The sequence below is a fragment of the Natrix helvetica genome (assembly GCF_964273705.1).
Source record: "Natrix helvetica genome assembly, chromosome: 14".
NCBI classification, from domain to species: Eukaryota; Metazoa; Chordata; class Lepidosauria; order Squamata; family Natricidae; genus Natrix; species Natrix helvetica.
The window spans coordinates 4,767,267-4,782,823 of NC_138564.1; the positions used below are offsets into that span (position 1 = coordinate 4,767,267).

The 15,557-nt window shown below is 43.7% G+C and overlaps 1 protein-coding gene across 2 annotated transcripts in view; it reads left to right on the forward strand.

The window, feature by feature from the left end:
* The first annotated feature begins 299 nt into the window (after window positions 1-299).
* Window positions 300-15,557, forward strand: part of GLT1D1 (glycosyltransferase 1 domain containing 1) — a 44,718-nt gene continuing 29,460 nt past the window's right edge. The window contains exons 1-4 of one of the 2 annotated variants that reach the window (XM_081966942.1): window positions 300-553; window positions 5,602-5,750; window positions 11,109-11,214; window positions 12,189-12,240. In XM_081966942.1, the coding sequence (XP_081823068.1) occupies window positions 486-553; window positions 5,602-5,750; window positions 11,109-11,214; window positions 12,189-12,240 (375 nt within the window). In that variant the 5' untranslated portion in view covers window positions 300-485. The remainder of the gene's footprint in view (window positions 554-5,601; window positions 5,751-11,108; window positions 11,215-12,188; window positions 12,241-15,557) is intronic. The other variant, XM_081966941.1, reaches the window with a different exon arrangement.

The window sequence follows — 15,557 nt, forward strand, 5'->3', positions numbered from 1 at the left end:
ACTGTCCTCCCACCCTCTCTCCCCCTCTCCCTCTCATATAATAGAGCTCGAGGGGACCTTGGAGGTCTTCTAGTCCAGCCCCCTGCTCAAGCAGGAGAACCTATACCACCTCAGACAATGATTGCCCAGTCTCCCCCCCCCTTCTCTCTGTCTCTCCATCCGTTCATCCAGTCAGATTTGTGTGCCCCTCATCTCGTCTGGAGGCGGCTAACAAACAATAAAAAACCGGTAAAAACATTAAAAATGACCATGGAATAAATCGCCCCAGTAAACAACAGTGTCCCGCTTAAGCGGAACGGCATGGCCGCCCACCTTGTTGCTTGGGGGGACCGTTCCTAACGGCGGACTGCTGCAGCCGAAGGGCGGAGCGGACCATAGAGTTGAGGCAAGAGTGGACGAGGAGCCCCTGGCTTCCGGTGCCGGAAAAAGAGGGAATGAAGCCGCCAGGGACCTGACCGGAAGTAGGGCACAGCTGCCAACTGGCCATGCGGCTATTGCTCCTGGTTCCCGGGCGAGCCCAGACGGGCAACGGGACCACCGCCCGGAGGATACAGTAAGTGCCCCCCCCCACCTCCATGCCCGGCTTTGCACCCCCTTAGGCTGAAATTAGCCTGGTGCAAATCTCTGCAGCGCTTTGGCGGGTGGTGGGCAGGCGGGAGTTCGTCCGGTGCAGTTGCGAAGGGTGGACCAGTGGCTGGAGGGGATGCTCAGGACTTTCCCCCTGGGGCGGAAAGGGAGGCCCGTGTTGCTGGCTGGGTTCCCACGAGCCGCCAAACCCGGGTCGAGGAGACTTAAGCTAACAGTTGCAGAAAGTCTCATTTATAACATTCAAAAATGCATAACAAATACCAGTGACTGGTGCTAATTGTTGTTGTTGTTGTTGTTGTTGTTGTTGTTGTTGTTGTTGTTAATCTTTAGTGAGATTCACAGCCTTTGGGGCTGGTTGGTAGCCTAACACCTCGAGTCCTAACCAAGGACCTAGGAACTGTGGATATAAGCTGTTCCAAGTAGGATGTTTTTTTATAGTCAGAATTATTATTATTATTGTTGTTGTTGTTATTTCATTAAATATGAAACTCAGTCAACTGAACATTTAAAAATGTGTCACAAATACCAGTGACTAGTGCTAATTATTATTGTTGTTATTATTATTGTTGTTATTGTTATTATTATTATTATGTTGTTGTTGTTGTTGTTAATCTTTGGTGAGATTCACAGCCTTTGGGGCTGGTTGGTAGCCTAACACCTCGAGTCCTAACCAAGGAACTGGTTAAGGTAACATCAGAGGATATAAGCTGTTCCAAGTAGGGTGGTTTTTTATAGTCAGAATTATTGTTGTTGTTGTTGTTGTTATTTCATTAAATATGAAACTCAGTCAACTGATCATTCAAAAATACGTCACAAATACTATTGACTGGTGCTAATGGTTGATACGGGTTGCTGCCAGCGTCCTAGGTATCAACCAAGGACCTTCTTAAAATATAAGATGTTCCGAGCAGTGCAGTTTTTTGCAGTTCCGCTGGTGTTATTGCAGGAAGCTGCAATTTGGGGATGTATCTTGTAAAATTCTTGGACATGTTGCCAAGTGCCCCGATGAGAACTCTTTTGGGGACTTAAGGGGTGCACATCTGTGGGGTGAATCTGAAATGGGAAAACCGGGTAGTGGGAATGTAACTTTTTGAGTTTGTTTTGTATTCTGGCTGCTTGTTTTGTATCCTGCGTGGTTGTTTTATACTTTTAGGTGGTTATTTTGTCTTCTGGATACTTTGTATTGAAGGAAGTTAGCACCCACCCCCTCTTAGAAGAATGAAATATTGTAGGAATATTAAAAAGGCAGAATATTATATCCTAAAGGACAAAGACTTCATCCCTGGAAGCTTTCAAGAAGTGGCTGGACTGCCATCTATCAGAAATGGTGTAGGGTCTCCTGTTTGGGCAGTGGGGGTTGGACTAGATGACCTGTAAGGTCCCTCCCAGCTCTGTTATTCTATATTCTATTCTATGGTTCCTAAAGACAGAAACTTAGAGCCTCAGCTCTCTGCTCTAAATAGAAACTAAGAGGCCAACTTTTAGAAATGCAGATCTGGTAATCCATTCAAGGCAGGATTTTAAAACCCCAAGGGAGCCAGCATCTAAGATTAATTACATTTGTTAAACCAAGATTTTAAAAAACCAACTCGTTGCAGGCCTTCGCGAGACAAACTAATTAAAATCAAATTTAAAAATACACAACACGAGTCTCTAAATTACAAAATACTGTAAAACAAACTATAAAAATCCATGTGCTCATCAAAACAAATGTTCAGCTGCCCAGAATCACAGGTAATTGATGCTTCTGCTTCACCATTATACCATCTTCCCAAGCAGCCTCCATGTTTCCAGGGTCTTTCTCCCCGCTTAGAACTGAACCCGGATGAAAATTTCTTCCAACAGTTTTTTTCTGTATTTATATATGCATTGTAACCCGGATGTCAAACAATGTGTATTTGTCTGGGTGTAATACACCCATTTTACAAGAGGTTTTTGGATCTTAGCTTGGCCCGTATGTTGATTCTATACACAATGTGCAAACATGGCATTCTCTCCGACGTCAGAGTTCAAGAACTTTTGAACTTTGTTGAAGAACGCGTCTGAGCATGTAGGCGGCCAGGAAAACAACGGATTATCAAGCAAATTCTCTTCCCACCCAGCTTCTTAAAAGTCCAGCTTTTACTTCCATAGAGCATCACTAGGAATATCACGGCTTACATGAGAACGTAATTTATTTGATATTCCGAGTGGAAAAAAGTTAGATTAATGGAAGGGTCCTTGTAGGTCATCTAGTACAACCCCCCACTCGAGCAGGAGACCCTACACTATTTCTGACAAATGGCAGTCCAGTCTCTTCTTGAAAGCTTCCAGTGATGAAGCTCCCACAGCTTCTGAAGGCAAGTTCTCTTCCATTCGTTGATTGCTCTCACTGTCAGAAAATTTCTCATTATTTCCAGGTTGAATCTCTCCTTGTTCATTTTCCATCCATTATTCCTTGTCTGGCCTTCAGGTGCTTTGGAAAACAGCTTGACCCCCTCCTCTCTGTGGCAGCCCCTCAAATACTGGAAGACTGCTATCCTGTCTCCCCTGGTCCTTCTCTTCACTAGACTAGCCATGCCCAGTTCCTGCAACCGTTCGTCATGTTTTAGTTACAATGTTTTAGTTACATTAATTACAATGCATGCTGGTGGAAAAATGTTTGATCCAATTTCTGGAAATGTATGTATGTATATATACAATACAATACAATAATACAATAATACAATAGTAGAGTTGGAAGGGACCTTGGAGGTCTTCTAGTCCAACCCCCTGCCTAGGCAGGAAACCCTATACCCGTGATGGCGAACCTATGGCACGCGTGCCACAAGTGGCACGCGGAGCCATTTGTCAGGGCACGCGAGGCGCTGCCCTGTCAACTAGCCAGCGCACATGCGCGCGCTGGCCAGCTGACTTCACCTTTTTAAAAGCTATTTTTCGCCTTCCCCAGGTTCCAGAGGCTTTATTAGGAGCCTGGGGAGGGCGAAAAGAGCCTCCCCCGCCCCCCCGGAGGCTTCAGGGACCGTCCCTGAAGCCTTCGGAACGCTTAAAACCACCCTCCGAGCAAACCGGAAGTGACTCGGAGGGTCGTTTTAAGCGCTCCGAAGGCTTCAGGGAAGTCTCTGGACAGTCCCTGAAGCCTCTGGAGGGCCTCCAGGGGGTCGGGGGAGGCTCTTTTCCCCCTCCCCAGGCTCCTATAAAGCCCCTGGAGCATGGGGAGGGCAAAAAAAAATGTAAAAATGGGGGGGTTGCGCGTTTTGCGCGCATGCGCACTGGGGGGTCGCGCGTTGCATTATGGGTGCGGCACGCCTGCACTCGACCCCCCTGCACTCCCCCCACTTGTGGCACGCGAGCCAAAAAAGGTTTGCCATCACTGCCCTATACCGTTCCAGACAAATGGCTATCCAACATCTTCTTAAAGACTTCCAGTGTTGGGGCATTCACAACTTCTGGAGGCAAGCTGTTCCACTGATTAATTGTTCTGTCAGGAAGTTTCTCCTCAGTTCTAAGTTGCTTCTCTCCTTGATTAGTTTCCACCCATTGCTTCTTGTTCTGTCCTCAGGTGCCTTGGAGAATAGCTTGACTCCCTCTTCTTTGTGGCAACCCCTGAGATATTGGAACAATGCTATCATGTCTCCCCTAGTCCTTCTTTCTCTTAAGCTAGACATACCTAGTTCCTGCAACCGTTCTTCATATGTTTTAGTCTCCAGCATACAATACAATACAATACAATACAATACAATACAATACAATAGCAGAGTTGGAAGGGACCTTGGAGGTCTTCTAGTCCAACCCCCTGCCTAGGCAGGAAACTCTATACCATTTCAGACAAATGACTATCCAACATCTTCTTAAAGACTTCCAGTGTTGGGGCATTCACAACTTCTGGAGGCAACTTCTGTTCCACTGATTAATTGTTCGAACTGTCAGAAAATTTCTTCTCAGTTCTAAGTTGCTTCTCTCCTTGATTAGTTTCCACCCATTGCTTCTTGTTCTACCCTCAGGTGCCTTGGAGAATAGTTTGACTCCCTCTTCTTTGTGGCAACCCCTGAGATATTGGAACAATGCTATCATGTCTCCCTTAGTCCTTCTTTTCATTAAACTAGACATACCCAGTTCCAGCAACCGTTCTTCATATGTTTTAGCCTCCAGTCCCCTAATCCTCTTGGTTGCTCTTCTCTGCACTCTTTCTAGAGTCTCCACATCTTTTCTGCATCGTGGCGACCAAAACTGAATGCGTATTCCAAGTGTGGCCTTAACCCTTCACGTGATCTTGATTCTATCCCTCTGTTTATGCAGCCTAGAACTGTGTTGGCTTTTTTGGCAGCTGCTGCACACAACTGGCTCATATTTAAATAGTTGTTCGCTAGGACTCCAAGATCCCTTTCACAGTTACTACTATTGAGCAAGGTACCACTTACTGTATACTGTACCTGTGCATTTCGTTTTTCTTGCCTAAATGTAGAACCTTACTCTTTTCACCATTGAATTTCATTTTATTAGATAGTGCCCAATGTTCATATACACACACAGACACACACACATATATACTGTGTATTCCCGAAAATAAGACAGGGTCTTATTTTCTTTTGACCCCCCCCCCAAATATGTGCTTGGCCTTATATTCGGGGAGGTCTTATTATTTTTGAGGTGCAGGAGGCGGCAAGCATGGTCACCTCATGGCTGTTGGTGCATTGCAATATTTTCAGGAAGGGCTTTTGTTAGCGCATGCGCTCAAAAGCCCAAATATATATACATACATAACACACACACTTTGGCTGCTAATATCTCTCCTGAGTCTCATTAGGAAATTAGTTTCAAATCGTTGGCAAGCCTATTCATCTGAACGGTGGAAAGAAAGAAAAGAAATCTGATTTGTGTTATAGTGGACATCCTGCTCCCAATTTTAGTTGTAAGTGGGAAAATGACCTGAAGAGTAGAACTTCATGGCTTTAATTCCCCCCCCCCCCGCAGAAATTAATGCTAATATCCTGCCTTTTTTAACCTTATTCCGTCTGCTCCTTTTTTCCAAAGAGATCATTTACAAGCTGCTGGGCATTTGTGCACCTTGAAGGACACCTCCGATTATGAGTCCCCGTTGGCGATTTCAAATCTCATCTCTTCGGAGAAGTTGGAGGCAGCTCTGGGCATCCATCTTTTTAAAGCCGGAAGGCTTCTTCAAGGTAAGATAAGATCTCTTGGTTTCAAAAGGGGTGGAAAACAGTGTTGTTGTTGTTGTTTTGACAAAAGCCTGCTTCTTTAAAATGTGTGGTATAGCTTGGATAAGTCTGTTAATAACAGGGCTGCCATAATATGCATAACCCCCTAGGTGGAGGCAGAGAGTTAGTTTTCTGTATTGCTCTGCTACCCTCTGCTGGTTACGTAGATGTTTTGCACTGTGGATGTGTTCTTTGGCCTAACCCAGGGGTCGGCAATCTTAAACACTCAAAGAGCCACAAAGGTCCTAAACCGGAAGCCCCCCATTCAATTCTGGAGCCGACCGGAAGTCCAGTTCCCCCACCATAGAGTCTCCTCCTAGTGCGGCATCCATTTTCCTCTGCTGACCGGAAGTCCGGTTCCCCCACCATAGAGTCTCCTCCTAGTGCAGCTTTCTTTTTCCTCTGCTGACCAGAAGTCCGGTTCCCCCACCATAGAGTCTCCTCCTAGTGCAGCATCCTTTTTCCTCTGCTGACCGGAAGTCCAGTTCCCCCACCATAGAGTCTCCTCCTAGGGTGGCATCCTTTTGCCTCTGCCTGCCCTAACCGAAAGCAGGTTGCCAACCCCTGGCCTAACCATGGCCCAAATCTTTTCTAGCGACGTGAAATCTCCATTTTTAGCAGGAGAATAAGGCCAGGATTCAACAGAAGCCATCTGTTGGTAGTTCCTCTCCAAGAGATGCTTTTAATTGGCATTTCAACATCAGTGACTTATTGCTTTCCTATCTGCCTGCATTCCGCCCCCCCCCACCCCCTTGACGGCTGATGTCCAGAGATGCTGGACCACCTGACCAGCCTCTCTAGAAAAGCAGACATTGGAGAACAGCTGGCAAAATGGGTCACGAATTCCTCTGACAGCCACTTCTTGACAGTTTACCTGATTCCTTTTTAACAAGTGAACTCATTCTACCTAGAATTTAAAAACAGCCTTGTTCCTAATTAGCTGCCATCAACCGCTGCTGTTTGTTAGCTTAATGGAGTGTAAAACTGCCCAGTTAATTGTTTCTTCCCTCCCCTTCTACTCTCCTAATGCTTTTTTTTTTTAAAGAAGGGGGAGGTTTATAGTTTTGCTAGCATCACTGCTTTTGAGCCTCCCTGTTGGCAGCCGAGGGGTGCTTGATTTGAAAAGACACAATGCAAATTGCCCTTCTTCGTAACAACAAGACTGGCATGGTAGAACAGGTTTGAGTGGCCAGGTGGCTTCCATTTGGCCGAAGACAACCTGCGAGATGCCTGGTGTCGCATTTCCATTTGAAAAGACCTCTTCACCTGGCTAAAAGCACCTCCTCCTCCCAAGAAAGGCACGCCGGGGCAAGATTCAAAAAGGCAGAGGGATAATACAGGTGGTCCTCATTTAGTGGCGACCGTTTGCCACCCCACCGCTGAGAAGAAAGTAACTTGGCAACCTGTCCTTGCCTTGAAAACTTTTGTAGGTCTGTTAAACCAAGGAAAGTGTCAGATTGCCGAAAAATGCCCTAATTGGTTCATAAGTGGGGTGATTGATTCATAATTGATTCATAACAGGTATTTTGGCCCACCAGCGGCCAGTGGAGCTGGCAGCAGATTCGGACAGTGAGGAGGTTGGGGAGGAAGATTGGCCAGTCCTGGAGTCTGGGGAAGGCTCTGATGAGGGCTCTGTGTCGGAGGCAGAGATGAGTCCAGGGCCGTCTGACAGTTATCAGCTGCCTTCATCCTTGAGGCAGAAGAACAGCTGGAGTCTGTTCCCAGTGTGCACATGCGCAGAGTTGCCAGGAGAAGGGAACAGCTAGGGAACAAGAGCCGACTCAGGAGTAAAGGCACAGGGGGACGGTGAATGCCTTCCCCAATAGGGAATAAAAGAGGAGCAAAGGGGGGATGGAGTTTGCAGGAGACCACTAATTCATCCCTGCAATCTGCATCTGAAAGATATCGGCCTGGCCACTCTCCATGCCTGATAAAAGGTCGGTCATTGGGAACTCTCTTGAAAGACTGTGGGAGAGGAAAGACTTTGCTGGAGAGGAATTCACTGTCAATTCAATAAAAGGGATTTATCGGGACGACAACATGGCTTCGTGCTGCTGGGGAAGCCTAGATTGGAATAACAGGATCCTGAGCCTGGCCATTTTTCACTCAGGGATTGTTTTGCTTAATGACCCAGTGGATGATGGTTGTTAAACAAGGACGACGTGTGGAAGAAAGCACAAGCAAAGAACCGTCCTTGGAAAACAAAACCCAGAGGTCAAATGATAGAAAGTAGAGAGTGGTCTTCATATTACCACCTTCGTTGGGACTGGAATTTCCATTGCTGATTTTATGACCTTTTTTGTTTGTTAAGCAAATCTGCAGTTGTTAAGTGAATCGCGTGGTTCTTAAGCCAATCTGGGTTCCTCCCATTGATTTTGCTTGTTGGAAGGCCTGCTGGGAAGGTTACAAATGGCGATCCTGTGACCCCCCCCCCATTGGCAACGGTCATAAATCCCTACCGGTTGCCATTTTTAATTGTGATTGTGTGCTGCAATGGTTGCAAGGGCAAGGGCCAGTTGCAAGTCCCTTTTTTCAAAGCCATTGCAATTTCAAACGGTCGCGAAACAAATGGTTGCAAGTTGACTGCCTGGATTTGCAAGCCCCTTCCAACTGAGTACTTCAAGACGTGGGCTGCTTCAAAGGGGAGATCATTCAATCAGAACGTAGTTGGGAAGGATCTTGGAGAACTTCTAGCCTAGCTCAAGCAGGAGAACAGAGCAAAACAGAACAGAAGAGAATAAGGAATAGAATAGAATAGCTATTGGAATAGAATAGAATAAAATATGGAATGAAGTAGAATAGAATAGAACAGAATAGTTATGGGAATAGAATAGAAGAAACAATAGAATGGAATAAAGAATAGAATAGCTATTGGAATAGAATAGAATAGAATAGAATAGAATATGGAATGGAGTAGAATAGAATAGCTATTGGAATAGAATAGAATATTGGAATATAAGAATAGAATAGAATATGGAATGGAGTAGAATAGAATAGCTATTGGAATAGAATAACTATTGGAATATAATAGAATGGAATGTGGAATGGAGTAGAATAGAATAGAATAGAATAGAATATGGAATGGAGTAGAATAGAAGAAACAATAGAATGGAATAAAGAATAGAATAGCTATTGGAATAGAATAGAATTGAATAGAATAGCTATTGGAATAGAATAGAATAACTATTGGAATATAAGAATAGAATAGAATATGGAATGGAGTAGAATAGAATAGAATAGCTATTGGAATAGAATAGAATAATGGAATATAATAGAATAGAATGTGGAATGGAGTAGAATAGAATAGAATAGCTATTGGAATAGAATAACTATTGGAATAGAATAGAATAGAATAGAATAGAATATGGAATGGAGTAGAATAGAATAGAATAGCTTTTGGAATAGAATAGAATAGAATATGGAATGGAGTAGAAGAGAAGAGAATATGAAATGAGACTAGAAAAGAGTAGAATAGAATAGGGAATGGGTGAGATCATCCGTGGTTTCGGGGTGGGATACCATTTGTACGCTGATGATACTCAGCTGTACTTTTCCACCCCGAACCACCCCAACGAGGCCATCGAAGTGATGTCCCGGTGTGTGGAAGCCGTACGGATCTGGATGGATGACAACCGACTCAAGCTCAACCCCTCCAAGACGGAGTGGCTGTGGGTACCAGCTCCCCGGTTCAGCCAATTAATTCCATCATTGGCCATTGGGGGCATTCAACTTGCCCCCATGGAGCGGGCGCGCAATTTGGGCGTCCTCCTGGATGCCCGGCTGTCCATGGATGACCATGTGACAGCCGTGGCAAGGGGGGCGTTCCACCAGGTTCGCCTGGTGCGTCAATTGCGCCCCCTACTGGACCGGGACGCCTTACGCACAGTCACTCATGCGCTGGTGACGTCTCGCTTGGACTACTGTAACGCTCTCTACATGGGGCTTCCCTTGAAATGCACCCGGAGGCTACAGTTGGTCCAGAACGCAGCCGCGCGGGTAATTATGGGGAGTACTAGGTACTCCCATGTGACACCGTTCCTGCGCGAGCTGCACTGGCTTCCTGTGGTCTATCGGGTGCGTTTCAAGGTTTTGATAATAATCTTTAAAGCGCTCCATGGCTCAGGACCTAGTTACTTGCGGGATCGTATTCTGCCCCATACATCCCTGCGACCAATCCGCTCGCACAGAGAGGGCCTCCTCCAGGTGCCGTCCACTAGACAGTGTCGGGGGGCGGCGCCTAGGAGTAGAGCCTTCTCTGTGGCGGGCCCAGCCCTGTGGAATGACCTCCCTCCGGATATTAGGAATACCTCTGACCTCCGCTCCTTTCGTATTAAGCTTAAGACCCACCTATTCCAAGCAGCTGGCCTGGCTCAACTTTGATCTAACCATATCGCTCCTGACGGGTTTTTACTGGGTATTTTAATTATATTTAATTATCTAGGGGTTTTTAAATACTGTATTTTAATTGTTTTATTTATCAGCCGACCTCCTCCTTGTGTATGTCTCGGTATATGTCTCTGTTATATGTTTGTTTTGTCCACATATTTATTTCATATGTTTCATTGTACGCCGCCCCGAGTCCTTCGGGAGAGGGTGCGGCTAAGAAATAAATTATTATTATTATTATTATTATTATTATTATTATTATTATTATTATTATTATTATTATTATTATATAAGACTAGACTAGACTAGACTAGACTAGACTTTGGAGATCTTCTAGTCCAGCCCTACTCAAGCAAGAGAATCTATACTATTTCAGATAAGTGACTGTCTAGTCCAGGGGTGGGGAACTGTGGCTCTTTTGCGACTTGTGGACTTCAACTCCCAGAATTCCTGAGGCAGCTATGTTGGTTCTGGAATTCTGGGAGTTGAAGTCCACAAGTCGCAAAAGAGCCACAGTTCCCCACCCCTGGTCTAGTCTCTTCTTAAAAACCTCCAGTGATGAAGCACCACAACTTCTAAATGCAAGCTGTTCAACTGGTTAAGTGTCCTCACCTTTAGTTTCTCCTTAGTTTTAGGTTACTTCTCTTGATTAGTTCCCACCCATTGCTTCTTGTCCTGCCTTCAGGTGCTTTGGAGAATAGCTTGACTCCCTCTTCTTTGGGGCAGCCCCTGAGGTATTGGAATCCTGCTATCATGTCACCCCTAGTCCTTCTTTTCATCAAAGTAGACATATGCAGTTCCTGCAACCGTTCTTCGTGTGTTTTAGTCCCTTTGGAAGGGTTTCACCCAACACTGATCTCAGAGTTTTGTTTGGTGGACCAAGAGGCACCATCTGTGCCACAGGATTAAGAACTGTTGAAATTCTCAATTTTTCAGAAAGTCCCATTCCTTATGGAATTATCTTTGGAGGCACGGATGTTAATGAAGATGCCAAAAATGACGAGAAGGCCCAAATTATGGAGAAGGTGTTGGATGCAGCCAGGTAAAGAAATGTTCCTCTTACTTCTCCTTATTGTCCTATCATGAATCAATCAACATCTATTTGGACCTTTGTCCCCAAATTGTTTTTTTTTTCCCAAAAGACCACTGGACTATCTTGGTGTTTTCTTTGAAAGCATTTCACTTCTTTTTCAAGAAGCTTCTTCAGTTCTTGGATGAGAAGCAAAAACAAGAACGTCCAGTTGCCTTTTTGGAAAAAGCATCTTTTGGGCAACCATGGCCTGGATAATTGAGAATCTCCATAGACTGTTTGGACATTCCTTAGATTGGAGCAGAGGATCTATAAGTCAACCTTCTTCAAGACTCCGTCTTGGAAAGTCCTCAACTGTGGACACTTGGGTGGTGGGATCTTACGATTCAGAGCCCATTTTGGCAAAGGCCTCAATTTGGAGAACCTTTCTGGATGAGGCCCCCTGTCAGGCCTGCAGTCATATTCCTTTTAGGATCTTTGGCCTGCCACACACACTCTCATTTTACTATGCTGTTTCATTAGTGGGTTAATTGGGAGGGGGAGTAGTAAGGAGTAGAATTGTAGAATGTGTTGTTGTCAAAATAAAACATTCCTTTCTAGAAGCCCAAGGTCATCTTTCGTCTCCGCACCTCTGCACCTGACCGGAACTAGATGGGTGGAAATGCCAGTGTGGCAGAGGAAGATTGGACCATGGGATGGGCTTGTGGGTGTGGGGGCAAGGTTTTGAACTTTCAACTGGGTGGAAACCCCAGGAAGCTTTCAGATTCGGGTTTCCACAGTTTGTACCAACATGTCTCTCTTATTTAATTGGAACTTTGATGAAAGCTATGCCTTGAACTCTGATTTAATTCTGGATATTTGGAAGGCTGCTAAAAATAGCCCGTTTGCTTTGAACAGAAAGATCTTGAGTTGGGTTGTGTTTTTGAGTCCATCAAAAAAAAAATAGTCTGTCATGTTCAGAAGTATTTTCTTCTCCATGTCTCTAGGTTTGCTGTGTCCTTCACCGAAGCCATGAAAGAAGCAGCTGCAACGTATTGGGTAGGTGAGACTTGGGGATGGAGGACATTTTTTATTTTGCCTCTTTCTCTTTATTTAATTTGCTTCCCCTTGGTTTTGAAGATTCTTGGTTTTGAGCTTGAAGTTCTTCTGCAAGGAGTTTGCTCACCTGGCTTAAGTCATGCCAATCCTCCTCCTCCTCCTCCTCCTCCTCCTCCTCCTGGACCTTCAGTGGTAAAAACAGATGTGACATTCTTGCGAAAAGACAGAAATTGGTCCTCTTTGAAGCTACCTCTCCTCCTCCTCTTGATCTTCATCCTCATCGTCAATGAAAAGATATCTCTTCTCCTTTTCTTCTCCATTAACACCAACATAACCTTGTGGGGAACACTCTTCCTCCTCCCTTCTGCCTGCTTCTCCTCTTCCTCCTCCTCCTCCTCATTAGGGATCTTCAAAGATAACAACAGATTTGACATTCATGTGAAAAGAGAGAAAATAATCAGAGACATATCCTCTTTTTGATCTCCTCCTCTTCTTTTTCTTCTCCTTCTTTCTTCTTCTTCCTCCTCCTCCTCTTCCTCTTCTTCCTTCCTTCCTTTCTTCCTTCCTTCCTTCCTTCCTTCCTTTCTTTCTTTCTTTCTTTCTTTCTTTCTTTCTTTCTTTCTTCTTTTTCTAGGTATCTCTTCCTCGTCTCCTCCTCCTCCTTTTCTCCATCAACACATCAACTTGAATGGGAAACAGCCTTCCTTCTCTCGTCTTCCACCACCAACAACACCACCTTTTTGCTCCTGGTCCCTCTGTCTTTTCCCCTTTCTCCTCTTGGCAAACCACGCCCCCAACTCAAATTTCTGCAAGCCCCATTCTATCCATTTCTGTGCTCCATCTGTACCTCCCTTCAGCCCACAAATCAGCTTCTCAACCTTGCAGCGTTCAGATGCAACGCTAGCCAAACACCTGCAATTCCAAAGTACGCCATTTTTTAGAACCAGGTTGGGCGCAAAGGGGGCCTGCTAAGTTTGGGGGCTTACCTGTGCACTGGCAAACCAAGGTCAAGAGCTCTTGGGAACAGGATTGGCAACCTGAATGCAGGTAGAAAAACAAGGGCGATGGGTGGGAGAGCGAATTGAGGCTTGTGTCTGGCTTGAAAGCGGTAAAAAAAAAAAAGGCAGATTTGGTTCACCAATGTTGGAACCTGGAGGAGAATTGCTTTTTGTGTAAATACAGTGTTTGATAGCAATCACAGACATGCCTTTAATTTATTTCGATACCTTCAAAAAGAACTACTCTAGATAAGTGCCCTCTTCGGCTATGATTCTCTGCCTTGAAAACAAATTATGCCTCTTTTGTGGGCAAGCTTCTTCTTTTTTTCCCCCCTCCGTCTCTCCGAATGGCGGCCTTCATTAACCGTTCTTGTTTCTTTTTTCTTCCTTTTGATTTTTATTTTTAAAAACCCTCTGTAATGATGGCAGTGGGGGTTTGTCATTTGCCCAGGAAGACAAATAAGTCTAATAAAAGGTAGAAAAATAGTGCTGGAGAATGACTCTCTCTCTTTCTCTCTTTTTCTTTCTCTCTCATTCTCTTTCTCTCTCTCCTTCCCTTTCTCTCTCTGTCTCTCCTTATCTCTCCTCTTTTTCTCCTTCCCTTTCTCTCCCTCTTTCTCTCTCATTCTCTCTGTTTCTCTCTCCTTCCCTTTATCTTTCTCTCTCTCTTTCTCCTTTTCTCTCTCTTTCTCCCTTTCATTCTCTCTCTTTCTCTCTTCTCTCATTCTTCTTCCCTTTCTTTCCCTTTCTCTCTTATTCTTTCTGTTTTTCTCTCTTTCTCCTTCCCTTTCTCTCCCTCTTTCTCTCTCATTCTCTCTGTTTCTCTCTCCTTCCCTTTCTCTACCTCTCTCTCTCTTTTTCTCTCTCTTTCTCCCTTTCATTCTCTCTCTTTCTCTCTTCTCTCATTCTTCTTCCCTTTCTTTCCCTCTTTCTCTCTCTCTTATTCTCTCTGTTTCTCCTCTTCCTCCTTCCCTTTCTCTCCCTCTTTCTCTCTCTCCTCTCCCTCCCTCTTTCTCTCTCTCTCCTCTCCCTTTTCCTTTCTCTCTCCTTCCCTTTCCCTCCCCCTCTTCTCTTTTTTTCTCTCTCTTAAAAATCTGCTTCGCTAAAATCCTGATAAGAGTATCAAGTTACAGAAATTGATTGCTGCTTACCATAAATATTGATTGAAGCTCATTGAGGGCTGCCTGCTCTGATTAGCGCCTGACGTCACCCAAGCAGCTGCTTTTTAAAAGGGGTAATTTTAGCCAAAAATCTAGGCTCATCTTCTTGGCTGTGTCTTTTAGACTGCCCAGTTTTTAAAGCCAGCATTGAGATCTTTATTTATTCCTTCTTTTCCTTGAATATATTTCTGAACGGCCTGCGTAGGGTCAAAGCCCAACGCGAAAAGAAAAACAGTTCTCAACTTACAACCATTCTTTTAGTGACTGTTCAAACTTACAACAGCACTGAAAAACAGGATGTAGACACTACATTTTTCACACTTAGCACCATGGGAGCATCTGATGGCCATGAGATCAAAATTGAGCCGCTTGGCAACTGACTTGTACTTATGACGGTTGCCATGTCTCAGGATCATGCGACCTTCCAACCAATAGAAAAGCCTGATTCACTTAAATGTGTTACTAACAAATAATAATAGAATAGAATAGAATAGAATAGAATAGGAATAGGAATAGGAATAGGAATAGGAATAGAAAAAGAATAAAATAGCTATTGGAATAGAATTGAATAGGGAATAGAATAAACAGAATAGAATAGAATAGAAAAAGAATAGAATAGAATAGGAATAGAATAGAGTAGAATGGGATAGAATAGAAAAAGAATAGAATAGCTATTGGAATAGAATTTAATAGACGAATAGAATAGAATAAAAAAAATAGAATAGAATAGGAATAGAATAAAGTAGAATAGAATAGAATAGAAAAAGAATAGAATAGCTTTTGGAATAGAATTTAATAGAGGAATAGAATAGATTAGAATACAAAAAAATAGAATAGAATAGGAATAGAATAGAGTAGAATAGGATAGAATAGAAAAAGAATAGAATAGCTATTGGAATATAATTTAATAGAGGAATAGAATAGAATACAAAAATAGAATAGAATAGGAATAAAATAAAGTAGAATAGAATAGAAAAAGAATAGAATAGCTATTGGAATAGAATTTAATAGAGGAATAGAATAGACTAGAATACAAAAAAATAGAATAGGAATAGGAATAGAATAGAATAGAGTAGAATAGGATAGAATAGAAAAAGAATAGAATAGCTATTGGAATATAATTCAATAGAGGAATAGAATAGAAAATAATAGAATAGAA